The sequence below is a fragment of the Pristis pectinata genome, chromosome 1 (assembly GCF_009764475.1).
Source record: "Pristis pectinata isolate sPriPec2 chromosome 1, sPriPec2.1.pri, whole genome shotgun sequence".
NCBI classification, from domain to species: Eukaryota; Metazoa; Chordata; class Chondrichthyes; order Rhinopristiformes; family Pristidae; genus Pristis; species Pristis pectinata.
Window position 1 is genome coordinate 64,564,792 of NC_067405.1, and position 16,399 is coordinate 64,581,190.

General features: G+C 41.9%; 1 protein-coding gene across 1 annotated transcript in view; it reads left to right on the plus strand.

Annotated features, from left to right (window-relative positions):
- Positions 1-16,399, plus strand: part of nme9 (NME/NM23 family member 9) — a 58,765-nt gene that overhangs the window by 5,798 nt on the left and 36,568 nt on the right. The window contains exons 3-5 of the mRNA XM_052022831.1: positions 6,026-6,083; positions 9,983-10,086; positions 10,741-10,812. Coding sequence (XP_051878791.1) covers positions 6,026-6,083; positions 9,983-10,086; positions 10,741-10,812 — 234 coding nt within the window. The remainder of the gene's footprint in view (positions 1-6,025; positions 6,084-9,982; positions 10,087-10,740; positions 10,813-16,399) is intronic.

Genomic DNA, 16,399 nt, shown 5'->3' on the forward strand with positions numbered 1-16,399 from the left:
GGCTGGTTAGCTTATTAAGCCACTTCCTAAGCTGTGAGTAAGACCAAGACATATTGTTGCTGCTGTTTGTCACTTTCAACAACAATGTCTTGCCAATAGTTGGAGAACTCTTTATCCCATGGATGGAGAAAAGTATCTCCCTCCTCTTCTTGAGTGTATACAGTGATAATCCACAGGAAACGTAACTATATCTGGGTACTGCTCTGCTGATCCTGTATTCTTGCTCACTGACACTCAATATCTCTTTCCAAATCTCCTTACTCTTTGAGATCGCATTTCTGCACTGGTCCTTTAAGTGGCCAAGCTTCAATTGCATCATATGGGCCAAACATAGGCAAATGGGACTAGCTCTGATGGTCATGTTGGTCAGCATGGACGAGGTGTGCTGTAGGGACTGTTTCCATGCTCTATGACTCTATGACTATGACAGGGTAATGAAGAAGGCATTTGGCATGCTTGTCTTCATCGGTCAGGGCATTGAGTACACGATGTTACAGCTGTAGAAGACATTGGTGAGACTGCACTTGGATATTGCACCTAGCTATAGGAAAGATGTCCTTAAACTGGAAAGGGTGCAGAAAAGATTCACAAGGATGTTACCAGGACTGGAGAGCTTGAGTTTTAAGGAGAGACTTATATAGCCTGGGGATTTTGTCTCTGGAGCGAAGGAGGCTGAGAGGTGACCTTACGGAGGTTTATAAAATCATGAGGAGCATAGATAAGGTGAAAGGTCACAGTCTTCTTCCAAGGGTAGGGGAGTCTGAAACTGGAGAGCAGAGATTTAAAGTGAGAGGGGAAAGATTTAAAGGGGACCTGAGGGGCAAGTTTTTCACACAGAGGGTGGTGGGTATATGGAACAAGCTGCCAGAAGCGATAGACGTGGGTACAATTACAATGTTCAAAAGACATTTGGACAGGTACATGGATAGGAAAGGTTTAGAGGGATATGGGCCAAATGCAGGCAAGTGGGACTGCTCAGGTAGGCAACTTGGTCAGCATGGATGAGTTGGGCTGAAGGGCCTGGTTCCATGTTACATAACTCTATGACTCTAGGAAAGCCTGAAATGAAAAGTTAATTGAGAAATCAAATTGAATTTGGGCCTTCTGGCCTACCCTTTTTTCTAGTTTCACACATGCAATTGCATCTGTGTGTTAATGTTGGAGCCCTGAATAATGGACTGACACATGCAGTACTGGTCCTATTTCCAATGGAGCTAAAAGGATGGTTAATTGGGCTTTGTGAAGTTATGCTGAATTTTTACAATGGCAGAGGAAACAGCTGAGAGAGAGGAAAGTCCATCTTTTAAGGGAACAGAAGATAAATATCCGAAGCACAGAAAGATTTAGGGCTATGAGGGGAAAGGAGGATGGAGGGATTAATTGAAGTTTGCCCTAACAAAGAACCAAATGGCCCCTTTCTTTGTTGTCAATATCAATAGCTTTATATGTGCCGACTACACATCACACCTCACAGCACAGTAGCAAAAGATATGTAAGTATATGGAATAAAACCAGAGAAAGGTAGTCAAAAATGGACAGAACAATTAAACATTTTTGTTCTACTTCCTCCTTCCCGAGGTTTTCTTCTCCCCTCCCATGTCCTGGTAGAGTATGGATCTGCCCCGCAGCAGTTCAAGTGCATGTATTGGCCCCACACGCTGCGTGCCTGCAGATAGAATCATAATAATCAAGCTCCATCCAATCCTTAGCCTGCATTCTCAAACGTCCACCTTCCAGAATAGATAACAAGTGTAATATATACTACTAGATCGATCGCTGCGGGCACTGAGGAAATGTCCAACGGAGACGCAAGATGCTGGAATCTGGAGCAACACAAAAACTGTCAGAGGAACTCAGCGGGTTGGGCAATGCCTGGTAGTTGGTTATCACACAGTCATACAGCATGGAAACAGGCCCTTCGGCCCAACTGGTCCATACCTACCAAGATTCCCATCCAAGCCAGTCCCATTTGTCTGCATTTGGCCCATAACCTTCTAAACCTTCCCTATCTGTGTACCTGTCCAAATACCTTTTAAATGTTGTTATATGTTGTTATTTTGGAAAGCACTACAGGAAGGATGTGGAAGTCATGGAGGGGATGCAAAGGAGATTTACAGGGATGTTGCCTGGGTTGGGGAGCGTGCCTTATGAAAACCGGTTGAGTGAACTCAGCCTTTTCTCCTCGGAGCGACGGAGGATGAGGGGTGACCTGATGGAGGTGTGTAAGATGATGAGAGGCATTGATCATGTGGACAGTCAGAGACTTTTTCCCTGGGCTGAAATGGTTGCCACAAGAAGACACAGGTTTGGGGTGCTGGGGAGTGGGTGTAGAGGAGACGTCAGGGGTAAGTGTTTTGGCCCAGGGAGTGGTGGGTGTGTGGAATGGGCTGCCGGCAATGGTGGTGGAGGCGGATATGCTGGGGTCTTCTGAGAGACTTTTGGATAGGTACATGGAGCTTAGAAAAATAGAGGGCTATGGGTAAGCCTAGTAATTTCTAAGGTAGGGACATGTTCGGCACAGCTCTGTGGGCCAAAGGGCCTGAATTGTGCTGTAGATTTTCTATGTTCTATGTTCTATTAGCGTAGATTTGATGTAGCTTTCTGTTCATCCTTTTTGGAATATTTTTGCTCAGTAGCACTTCCCTAGGGTTTCCACATCATTCCAATGGAGCAATCCAATGGGAAAAACACTGCTGGAAGAGTCTTTACCTCGGCCTTTCAAAGGGATGAAAACAAGTTCATCAAACTATTTCAATTTCAGCTCATGCTCGATTTAATGTCACTTAGAATAAGCAGCTTGGAATACCAATTCAGCACAGTATTTCCAACTAATTTCCTATCTGCCTTCTTATTTCTGTGTTACTAGAGTCAAATATTCCACCAGTACCATGTCCTGACTGAAATCAAGTAACTCTTGTTCTCCATAGGGTTGACTTCCCTTAGGACTCTCCCAATCATCTACTTTAACTGCTGTGGAATGTCCATGAGCCTGCCAGAAAAATGCTTCTAATGAATTCCCTAGGGTTTCCACATCATTCCAATGGAGCAATCCAATGGGGAATTAATAGTGTAAACCTGCAAGTGAGTTACAACCTCAAGACTAAAAATAACACCGGTTAATACAAAATCAGTGAATTCAAAATATCTGTGTTTAAGCACAAAATGATTACTTTCCTGTGTTATTCACAATAATTAAAGTTACCGGATAATATACTTTTAAGTACAAATAATTCAGATAATAATAGTACACATAACCATTTCCTGTTAGATGGCTGAACTGTCCGTGGGAGTTCCTGTGGATGACAGGGATATGGTCTTTCTTCAGTGAAGCAGAGCCGATACATTAACGTTGTGTTTCCTAGTCCCTGTTTACTGTGGTCTCACTTCCTATTGCTCCACCCGCACTAGCCCAAGGTCTACATTGTTGGCAGGTTCCTCAACAACATCAATTTAGAATGTTTACTGAACAACAAATTTTAGCTCAAGATGCAGTTTAAAAAGCACATGGATGAAATCCATTGCCTTGTTTTCAATTTCCTCATCATTGATGTTGAAAAACACTGCTGGAAGAGTCTTTACGTAGACCTTTCAAAGGGATGAAAACAAGTTCATCAAACTATTTCAATTTCAGCTCATGCTCGATTTAATGTCACTTAGAATAAGTAGCACTTACTGAATAGCAACAAAGAAAATAGGCAGATGCACGGTAGCGTAGCGGTTAGTGTGATGCTATTACAGCGCCAGCGATCGGGGTTCGATTCCTGTCGCCGTCTGTAAGGAGTTTGTATGTACTCCCGTGACGGCATGGGTTTCCTCTGGGTGCTCCGGTTTCCTCCCACATTCTAAAGACGTACGGGTAGGTTAATTTGGGGTTTAAAATGGGCGGCGCAGACTCGTTGGGCCGAAAGGGCCTGTTACCACGCTGTAAATAAAATTTTTTAAAAATTTAAAAGAAAGACCAACACCAATCAATGAACATAGAAATAAGATTGATTTCTCTCAGGTTCAATCTTTAAAACATTGATTAACTTATTCATGTGAATTAATATTTGTAATTTTGACACATATATTAATCCATTTTGTTTTAAGTGGCTTAAGAACTATACTAAAATAGTATGGACAGGAGCTTTTGGGAACATATTTACTGGGGCAGAGGTGAAATCATCTCTACTAATGGGGTAGGTCCACCCTCAGTAAACAATCCCCTTAAAAAATCCTTTTAACATAGCTGGCTTTTTCTGTACATTTTTTTGGCTATGGTTAAATATTCTTATTTGGACAGCAAATGCTGATGTTGTCAGAAAACTGGTATGAAAGAATTTCTGTATTCTGACAATGTGTGGGAGCTGAATTAACTTATAATCATGAGGTGCTGAGACAGCTCTTCTCAATGACTGTATCTCTGCTAATGTTGTCAGTTTGGTTTCTTCACACACAGGTTCAGCAACTCTGACAGTTCATTCACTGTCTAAATCATTTTTGATCATTATTTACTCTCCTAAAAATAAAACCAAACGGTTAATGGTATTTTGAATTAATGGGAAGCTAACAGTGATATGGAGAAATTGTGATCGTAATTAGATAAATGAAACTTCATAAAATCAAAAGCGATGCAACAAACTACATTGCATACAGTGGGATTCTTATATGGAAGTAAAACTGGGTTATATGTAAAATTGAGGGAGAAAGAAAAGGCCATGTGGCGCTTTCAGAAGCAGTGAAGGTGCTTTGCATTCAGTGTAATATATGATGGAAAATGCTGCATGTTTTCAGCAATGCTGGCAAATCCCAATGCTTGAAGTGTCAGCTGTTTATCAAAATGGCTGAAACCATCTCATAGAGAGATACAGCATGGGACAGGCCCTTTGGCCCACAGAGTCCACACCAACCATCGGGCACCTATTTACACTAATCCCACCCGAACTCATTTTATTCTCTCCATATCCCCATCAACTGCCCCCATCAACTCTACCAATTGCCATCACACTTGGGCCAATTAATCCCATATTTGGGATGTGGGAGGAAACTGGAGCATCCCAAAGGAAACACATGTAATAAAAGGGAGAACATGTAAAATCCACACACACAGCACCGGAGGTTAGGATCGAACCCAAATCACTGGAGCCATGAGGCAGCTCTGTCTTTGAACAAGATGCAGTTTAAAAAGCACACAGATGAAATCCATTGCCTTATTTTCAATTTCCTCATCATTGATGTTGAAAAACACTGCTGGAAGAGTCTTTACCTAGACCTTTCAAAGGGATGAAAACAAGTTCATCAAACTATTTCAATTTCAGCTCATGCTCGATATAATGTCACTTAGAATAAGTAGCACATTCTGGGTGACCCCTCTGATGTAATGGTGAGCAGCAAATTAGGTGGCCTTGCAGGGTTTTGCTGTGATTACTTGGCAAGGAAGTTAGGGGCTAATGTGATCTTGAGCTCCATAGAGAGAGCAGTTTAGGCACGAGACTGTGGCCAAAGGTTTTCCCTTGGCAATACCCATATCTCTGATAACAGCCTTGTAAAGCCTGAGTCTTAGAATGCATTGTTCGTCAAAAGATCTAGGTAGGATAAAGTGTCTCTGTGGGAGTAGGCTCTTTGCTGATAGCCATATCTTTGTCACCTGCCTCAAGGTCCCTAATCCAGGGTGGCCTGTCATTGGCTCCATCAATGCCTTCTATAGTGAGTTGATGCCAGTGCTGTTACCACTGAAGCATCCATTGAATGAGCATCTCAGCAGCTAAATACTAAAACAACGGCCTCCCTGTTAGTTGTAGCACAGCCTGTGCATGTTGAATGTGGTTTGAACAGCTTGCAGTCAGTTCTGAAGCTGTCCAGTTAAATCACTGCTGTCAGCAAATGTCCCTTTAAGTAACAATTAAGTGCAGCAAAGTAGTGCAATATACACCTGGTCCTTCTGTACCTGTTCAACAACATAGGTTGCACCCTATGTTAATCTAACTTTTGGTCTGTAAAATAATCACAACTGTGCCCAACATTTACTCAACTGTTTTCTGTGCAGATTACTATTTCAAACCAGGAACAATGGGATGAAACACTGGCTATAACTGGACTGACTGGTAAGAAAGTTCTTAAAGTAAAATTCAGCAAATTTGGCATCAAAACAGGAGTCATTTTCAAGAGTAAGGACAACAATGGAATGAAATCACACTGCAAAATTAACAGTGAACACATTACCAGATTTATGTGTAATTTTGTGTCCATTTTTTCAGCAAAAGTCTTTCAACTAAACAGGTTAACATTTTTTCTGAATAGAAATGAATAAATTATCATAACTAACACTAACCTTGCACAATGTGACTCTATTACATGCATTAGAGACCAAAATAAGAGAAATTGAAAGCGGGTGTTGGGAGGGAGGGTGAATTGTGGGGCAGCAGAAGTTCTTGGAGAATGAAAGCAGTGTGGCTGGTGAAAGGCTTAAATTTACAGATGAAATTTTAAAATTTGAGGAGTAAGTGGACTGGGGATTAATGAATGGCAAAGAGGTAAGAGGTAATGCATAACCAGGGCTGGGACATTTATAGCTCACAGAAAATATCGAGGGAGAACAAACAGCCACAAAAGTTAAGTGATACCATGGGCATCATGTGAGAGGACAATGCTTCGAAAAACTTGATTCTGGAGAGATGAGGAATTCAGTACAGATAGGATGGGAAGAGGCTGTGCTATTGAGAGAGAACTAGGGCTTAAATGTGATTATGAATGTATGGAATCAGATGCCTAACGCAGCGTTGAACAAACTGCTGCAGTTGCAAATAGTCCAATTCAGCCTGAGGTAAACCTGAGGGATGGTGTTGATGTCATAAGGTCTAAAGTTGGAGAGGAGACTGAGGTCAGTGAGTTGAGTCAACAGTGGGCCTTCAGGTTTTGCCACCTGCAGCCCACTCCCCTGTGCAGAATGACCTCAGCACCTGTGCTGACTTGATGCTGGGAGGTGCACAGCCACAAAAGTTAAGTGAGACCATGGGCATCCCGTGAGAGGGAAATGCAAGGCACAGACTAGGTCCAGTGCAACCTGGCCCAATGGCTTCAGTATTCCCAATAGTTAGCCAGAGAACCAGCCTGGATATTCCAGAGAAATGCCAGAATTTCCCCATATAACTCTCAGGAGCGTCAGGACTCCTGTGTGAATGCAGAACATTCAAAAGGCCCTCGACAGTATGCCAGGGACACTTATGAACATTCAGGCTGCGTGACACCTTTGGCTTGACCTGGGGACATGACTCAGCCACTTGCCATAGGGGTTTTGCAACAGTTACAACCAGAGAGCTCTGCACTGTGTGGACCTTCTTTGGAGCCAGTTTTGGGAACTGAAATGTTAACGGCTAAGAGGGCAGCAAATAAGGACACCTTGCTATTTCTAAGAAATTACAGAGCTTTAGCTGAAACAGAATCTGAACTGTCCCTTTACGATGATGCACAGAAGATTAGATGAAGGGATGGACTTCCTGTGTACTTTCAGCCAGAGGTACAGATAATGAGGGTGTAAAGCAGAAACCTAGGGTGAAAAAAGCTCAAGCAAGCTCAGGAAAATGTGTTATGAACATCATTACATTAAGTTTCCTTCATAGGTTCCATTATCTATAGATCTGTGTACCTTAGTGCATTTCAGTTCACAATGATGGTTCTGTCCACAGGCTGAGGAGCTGTGCCCTCAGTTTGCACTGGCTCAGAATGGGTGTAAAGTTAAACCCCCTTTTTCCCTCTTAAATGAACTTCTTTAAAAAAAATAATTTATCTACACTCAGACCTGCAAAATATTTGCATTTCTTTGAATGTTTTTCTTTGTGGCTTCAGTGTAATTAAAAAACTTATACATTTACAGATTTTTAAAGAAACTCCTAGGTGTGGAAGGACAGTAGTTTGCATGATACTTAAATTTGCGTAGCTAAAGGACTATGGGGAGTGAAATTAAGACATTACTACTGATAGTTTTGTGGTTTCATATTTGATAATGAGATTGGCTGGAAGTTTAAGAGTAAATGGATATTGCCAAAATGGCCATACATATGAAAATGTGTTTATTTATAGTCAGTTAGCCCCTTTTTCAGGAAATTCCACCCTATATTTTCCAACTGGGGCTGTTTGGATATCTATGCTGGCTTTGTGAGTACAAATTTTCCTTTGAAAGTTATTTTAATGGAGGCCCCATGTCTTAAGTTAATGCAACACCTGCATTTAAAGGTTAGAAGAATTTAATACAAATAGGACAGGCTTCCACAAAGTATCAACATTAGTAATCGCTGGAAGTCAACAGTTCATTTCCAATAAGTGCAGCAATATGGTCAGAGTGTATTTTACATGAGTTAATCTAGATGTACAACAACAATTTAATGTTGATCAGTATCTCAGGTTCAATTAGCCATCTGTTATAAATTTTCTGGTTGGAGGTTTGGCCAAGAATATCCAAAGTGATATAAATACAAGATTGAATCCCATGAAAACATAAACAGCCTTGAATAGTCACTTGTGCTTATTCATGTTCCTCAGGGAAGCAAGTGGACCAGGTTGAGTCGACTGTTGAACTAATTCTACACAACCAGCAGAAGAAATAAGCCTTGAAATCCTTTCTCTCTTTTAATATATTTCAATCAAAGTTGTCTAGTTTGCATGCGCAACAAACTGATGATTGAAAAACTGAAGTGATAGTTCCACTACCACAAAGATGATTTTTGGGAAATATTGTTTACATTATGAGCTAGTCATACTAAGACCACTGTAGCCTATAATTGTCCACAGTGGTTTAGCTGCTGAATTAAAAAAAATATATTGTTGAAGTACAACCATGAATTGCTCATTCATGTGGATCATTCATCTGGATGCTAAACATCTGGAAGTCACTCTTTCACTGGTTTTATTTGTCACGCACTAACTACCCTTAAATAAGTATTTTTTAAGTAGCATATCAACTCCATTAAAATCTGCTGAAAATCTAATGGCAAATATTATACAGGGGTTATTAGGAAATGTGGAAAAATAAAGATAGGTTTCATGTAACATATGAAAAGAGGAGACAGAGATAGAGAAAACAGAGCTTTAGGGAAGAACTTCCATAGCCTTAAGACTTTGGCAACTTATGGCTTGATCTTCAAATGTGGACTAGCTACAATAATGGATGTGCAAGAAGCACCGAGTAATGTCAGTATCTCCAACAGTTGTAGAACTGGATGTGAGACAGAGAATAACAAGGCCATTGGTGGGCTCTGAAAATGAGTAGGATAACCTTTGAATTAAGGTGTGGTCAGACCAACAGCCAGTGTAAGGCACTGAACAAACAGGGCTTGGTTTCAATTAAAAATGGGCAGCAGAATTTTGAAAGAACCTGAATTTGTGTAGAGTGAGAGGTCAGAGAGCAGCCAGGAGTGCACATTCAAAATGCAAGGCATGAACAAGGGTTTCAGCAGCAGTAGAGCTATGGCAGGGTCAAGGTCTTGCTTAGCCTGTTAATCTGGAGATGAGCCCAGCTTGACACTGCAAGGTTGGCTGTCATAGCTGGTGAAGCATCATAAGCATTGTCTTGCCTAAGACTCAAAAATAAGGAGACTATTGAGAGCAACATGAAAATAAAATCACTGAATGCACTCGGAGCTTGGTGAAATGCAACCAATGGCTTAGAAATATGTCACAATTCCTTCATCGTCATTGGGTCTAAGACCTGGAATTCTCTCCCCACTGCGGGAGTACTTCAACAGAAGGATTGTAGCCATTCAAGAAAGCAGCTCACTGCCACCTTCTCAGGGACAGTTAGGGATGGACCATAAATACCGGTCTTGACAGGGAGGCCCACATCCAAAAAAATGAATGTTAAAATAAAAACACAAGTCATATATAAATGTCTCAGATTTAGTTAAAGGTATGATGCTTCCTTTCTTCTGTGTAATCAGTTTTTAAGGAGATTTACATGCATTTCAGATAGAATGTATTAGTTTACAACTATTTATCTACTCTTTGGCAGTGGTCGATGTGTACCAGGGGTGGTGTGGTCCATGTAAGGCAGTGATTAGTTTATTTCGGAAGATTAAAAATGAACTGGGAGACGACCTCTTGCATTTTGCAGTGGTAAGATATAAATTTTTTGTATGGAATTTCAGAAAGGTAGTATCACCGCTAAATTGGCTTCATTTAAAATTTAACAAATCTCCTTGAAGGAACCTTAAGTGGGAGCATTATGTGAGAAAGAGACAGTGTTACAAGTGTTATGGATGAAGTGTCACTGCTGGGACAGAATGCAGCTCCAGCAACGGTTCACCTTCTATCATAACACAGAGGCTGGCTTAAGCATCACCATTTATTAGCTAGCAATACATCTGGATAACAAAGGCAGTAACAATGATGGCCATGAAACTCCTGATTATTGTAAAAGCCCACCTGGTTCACTCATTCCCTTTGGAGATCTGGCCTATATGTGCCTCTTAGTCTGTAACAATGTGGCCGACTCAAACTGTCCTCTGAAATGGTCTCACAAGATCCTCAGTTCAAATACCTTTGGGGATGGGCCAGAAATTCTGGCCTCCAATGAGCCAGTATCCCATGAACAAACAAAAATCTTGTGGTGCTATAGGGGAACTGATAACCTGTTCTGAGGCACATTCCCTCATCCCCATGTGGAACTGGTAACATTCCCTGAAAATAAGCGGTCGTGTTAGGAAATGGAAATAAAATGCTCTCAGAGTGCACTGAATCCACTGATGTTATCATGCATTTATTTTCCAGGCTGAAGTGGGCAATATTGACTCACTGCAAAAGTACAGAGGGAAATGTGAACCCACCTTCCTTTTCTATGGGGTGAGATCATTTTAAGTAGATTTAACAAGTAGAAAAGTACATATTTTTGGGTTTGTATTATGCTCCTTCCCTGCAATAACCTTCCAACCTCTGAACTCCACAGACCCTGACAGAGGTATCGGCTGCTTCTCATACTTTGCCCACGGAGCCATTCTTAATTGTGAGCATAGTGCAGGATTATCGGAAACCACATTGACTGCTGTGGCAGAAGGAGGGGAATGAGGGACGGGGAGGGTGGGAGGGTGTTGCTATCATAAAACTGATCTCTGAAATCATATGCTCCAAGACTTGAGAACATGATTTACGTTTTCCTGTCAGGTTCCTGTTAACTCCAAAAAAAGACCACAAAGAAAATTTCAATCCACAACTACTCAGATAAAGATGCTGACCATGGTTGCTATTTGCGGATGGTGTGGGGCAGTGGGATAAGAACAATTATAGTGAGAAACTCACTGCTCAGACCTCCTTGACCTTGGTGGGATCCTTGAAATGACCACAAAACATGTGTTGAGCAGTTTGACCTTCAAGGGACAACTCAGGATATCTTGGAATCACGAAGTGAATTTTGCTGCCCTGGCTCCATGGTAATTAACTCTCCTTCTGCTTAATTCTTCACAAACTTTCTTGGATTCACAGCCCTTGTCCCAACTTACTAGCTGTGCTCCATACTGCATCTTCAGGATTTTTTAATGAGTGAGCCATTGAGATGGACAACAAGCTCACTGATGGTTAAGAAATGTCCCTCAAAATCATTTTTCTTTTGAAGAGGTGACAGTTTCACACTGCCCACCTTGCATCTGATGGAACTAGACATACCTGAACTTTCCAATGGAGTTCACAGGATGGACACTTGAAAGTGAGACCTGGGGAGATTTTCTCCCTATACAGCAGGTACCTGAACCAAAGGAAGCACTCACTATCATCAGCCTTGGTTGAATCAGCAGTTGAGTACCTTTGCTAATTCTTTGCAAATCATTTCTACCTTAGAACATGAAAGCATGGCCCTTGGTCAGTTTATAAAATGCACTCAGTATTATGAATGCCAGTAATAATATTTATGAACATCAAATATTATTTACTCTAATGACCAGCTCTTAACAAATTCCCCTTTATAAATTAACCTCCTCTTTTCAACGTGGTTGCCAAACACTTTGAAGGGAGATGGAAACTGTCCTAAAAAACATTGTGAAATATTAAATATCCCAATTGGCAGCCAAGGAGAGATTTTTCAGAACCCATTGCTTCAGCTTTGCTTCAGATTTTGGATTCCATTTGGGCTCTGAGTCCAGTTCCTCGAGGCCAATATTAGAGTCAGTGGAGCTGAAAGATCTGCTCTGCGATAAGATGTAGGAGCTTTATCAGAAATAAGTTATAAAGTTATACAGAACGGAAACGGGAACTTCAGCCCAACTCATCCCTGCGGACCAAGATGCCTTCCTGAGCTAGTCCCATTTACCTGCATTTGGCCCATATTCCTCTAAATCTTTTCTATCCATGAAGCTATCCAAATGTCTTTTATTCATAATTGTACCCCCATCTACCACTTTCCCTGGTAGCTTGCTCCACATACCCACCACCCTCTGTGTGAAAAACCTGCCCCTCAGGACCCCTATAAAGTTATCCCTCTCACCTTAAACCTATGCCTTCTGGTTTTAGTCTCCACTACTGTGGGGAAAAGACCTTGACAATCTATTTTATCTGTGCCCCTCATGGTTTTATAAATCTCTATAAGGTCACCCCTCAGCCTCCTTTGCTCCAGAGAAAACAATTCCAGCATATCCAGTCTCTCCTTATAACTCAAGCCCTCCAATCTTGTCAACATCCTTGTGAATCTTTTCTGCACCCTCTCTAGCTTTGTATAGTATGGCAACCAGTACTGCAGTTAATATTCCAGATGTGGTCTCACTAACGTTTTGTGCAGCTGTAACATGATACCCCAACTCTTGTACTCAATGTCCCATCCAATGAAAGCAAGCATGGCATATGCCTTCTTCACCACCTTGTCTACCTGTGTCACCACTTTCAGGGAACGATGTACTTGTACCCCTAGGTGACTCTGTTCTACAACACTCCCCAGGGTCCTATCATTCACTGTATACGTCCTGACCTGGTTTAACTTCCGAAAATGCATCTCTTCATACTTGTCTGAGTTAAATTCCATCTGCTGTTCCTTGGCCCCCCTTTCCCAGTTGAGCTAGATCCTTTTTGTAACCTTAGACAACCTTATTCACTGTCCACCACACCACCAATCTGCAAACTTACTAATCATAGCACCTACATTCTCATCCAAATCGTTAATATAGATGATACACAACAGTGGACCCAGCACCAGTCAGTCCCTGCAGCACACTACAGGTAAAGGCCTCCAATCTGAATAACTCTCCACTACCACCCTTTGACTCCTTCCACCAAGCCAATTTTGTATCCAATTTGCTAGCTCACACTGGATCTCATGATCAGCTTACCATGCCAGACCTTGTCAAAAGCCTTGCTAATATCCATGTAGACAATGTCTACTACCTTGCCCTCTCAGTCCTCTTAGTCACCTCCTCAAGAAGCTGAATTAAATTTGTGAGACACGATTTCCCACACACAAAGCCATGCTGCACTGTGTAATGAATTGGTCCGTACGAACGATATGCAAGACAAGTTTTTCACCGTACCTTGGTACAAGTGACAACAATAAACCAATACCAATACTACTCCTTATCAGTACTTGTCTTTCCAAATGCTGGTAGATCCCGTCTCTCAGAATCCCCTGAAGAAACTTACCCACACTGATTTTAGGCTCAACGGCCTGTAGTTTCCTGGCTTGCCCTTGCAGCCCTTCTTAAATAAAGGCACAGCATTGGCCACCCTCCAGTCCATCGGTACCTCAGCTGTGGCTAAGCAAGATACAAAGTTCCTGACCAGAGCCCCAGCAATTTCTTCCCTTCCTTCCCACAATGTCCTATAATACACTCGATTGGGCCCCAGGGATTTATCCACCTCATGACACCAGCAGCTCCTCTTTCACAATATCAATATGTTTCAGGACGTTACTGTTTTCTTCCCTGAATTCCCTGACTTCCATGATCTTCTCCAATGTAAATACAGACAAGTAGGCCATTTGTCCCTTTGGTTCATTTAATTACAACAAAGCTGATCTGCACCTTAAGTGGACATTGAGAAGTACTTCTGAGAATACATCAGCACCTTGGCAGCCCTACTAACCGCCAGTTCCTAGCCTGCATTGCTCATTATTTAATCAGCTCCAACTGAGCTATTTCAGAAGGGCAACAATATTACTCATTGGGCAGCAGTTTCTTTACAGTTTGGTACCGTGGGTGGAAGCCAAATAAGGCACTGGATTGTAAAGAGGCATGATTCATTTTGGTCTCCATGGCATAGGGTAGTGAGGAGCAAGAAGAAGGAAGTTTTCGGCATGGGAACCTTCTCCCCTTTGCTTTATCCTGTCTGGCTCCAGGAGCCACATTTGGAGCAAATGTTGATGACCATCAGTTGCTGGGTAAATACGAGATCTGGACTCAGAGTGGAGAAGTGGTTAGCGCTATGATTAATCAATGACTTCACATTACTTTAAAACAGTCATACAGCACAGAAACAGACACTTTGGCCCACCCTGTCCATGCATCAAGTACCCATTTACACTAATCCCATTTACTAGTACTTGGTCTGTAGCCTTTTGTGATTCTAGCACTTAGCTAGATACTTAAATGCTTTTAAGGAACAATACAATTACAATATCAGCTGAATGTCATGAAATCTAATGGCAAAGCATGAACATTTTCCTGCACAAGGTACAAATAAAGGTTTATACTGATAGAAGCAAATGAGGTAGGACAGGTGGAGGTTCCAGTGGAATATAAATACCAGCATGAGCTAATTGGGCTGAATGACCTTCGCCTCCACTGTAGAGCAACCGGCAGATTTTTCTATTTGGTTACTTTGGCTGCTGAAACATCCACTAAGAATGTCAACTGTCCACTAAATGTTAAGGGATTGGACTTAGATGGAAGGTTGTTGTGAAGCTTACCCTTACATTTTAAACTTGGCCCTGTTGCATTTTCTATGTTTCAGGGAGGTCAACTGGTTGCAGTTGTGAGGGGAGCGAATGGACCATTGCTGCAGAAAACCATTCTTGAACACTTAGTTGCAGAAAAGAAGGTGCTTGAAGAGGGAGCTGAACGCAAAGTGGTAAGACCAGTACTGACAAAAAAAGTCCTGAATCGAGACTAATGTCTTTAATAAAATGGAATATTTTATTTTTCAATCACCTTTTGTTTTTATACAACACCTAGTCCTTGCAAATTTTCCTGAACTGATCCACCAACACCCTTAATTCCTTGAAGGATAAATTTTATTTGAATTGTATTAGTTGGGGAGAAGCACATGGAGCCTCAGTATAACATTTCAATCCTCCCTCTGCAGAGATCATCAAGCCATTTACTACTGATACGTGTTGTCTGGTTAAGGAAAGCTCTTTGCTAAGAACATAGAACAGTACAGCACAGGCCCTTCGATCCATGATGTTGTGCCGACCTATATAAACCTACTCCACGATCAGACCAACCCTTCCCTCCTACACAACCCATAACCCTCCATTTTCCTTATATCCATGTGCCTATCTCAGAGTCTTTTAAATGTCCCTATTGTATCAGCTTCTACCACCACCTCCGGCAGTGCATTCCACGCACCCACCACTCGCTGTGTGAGAAAATCTACCCTTGACATCTCCCCTCCCCTAAACTTTCCTCCACTCACCTTAAATGGATGTCCTCTGGTATTAGCCATTGCCGCCCTGGGAAAAAGGTACTGGCTGTCCACTCTATCTATGCCTCTCATAATTTTATACACCTCTATCAAGTTGTCTCTCATCCGCCTACGCTGCAAAGAGAAAAGCCCTGGCTTGCTCAACCTTTCCTCATAGATATGTTCTCTAATCCAGGCAGCATCCTGGTAAATCTCCTCTGCACCCTCTCTAAAGCTTCCACGTGCTTCCTATAATGAGACAACCAGAACTGAACATAATATTCCAAAAGAGAGTTTTATAGAGCTGCAACATTACCTCGCAGCTCTTGAACTCAATCTCCCGACTAATGAAGGCCAGCACACCATCAATCTTGCACTCTGCCTTCAAGTTCGATCTTCCAAAGTGTATCACTTCACACTTTTCCGGATTGAACTCCATCTGCCACTTCCTTGCCCTGCTTTGCATCCTGTTTATATCCCATTGTAACCTACAACAATCTTTTACACTATCCACAACACCTCCAACCTTTGTGTCATCTGCAAACTTACTAACCCAGCCTTCCACTTCCTTATCCAAGTCATTTATAAAAATCATAGGGGTCCCAGAACAGATCTCTGTGGAACACCAGGTGGAGTATATTCTGCCTGTCATCGACCTCCAGGCAGAATATACTCCATCTCCTACCATCCTCTGCCTTCTGTGGGCAAGCCAATTCCCAATCCACGCAGCCAATTTTCCATGTATCCCACGCCTTATGACCTCTTGGATGAACCTACCATGGGGAACCTTGTCAAACGTCTTACTAAAGTCCATATACACCACATTCACCATTCT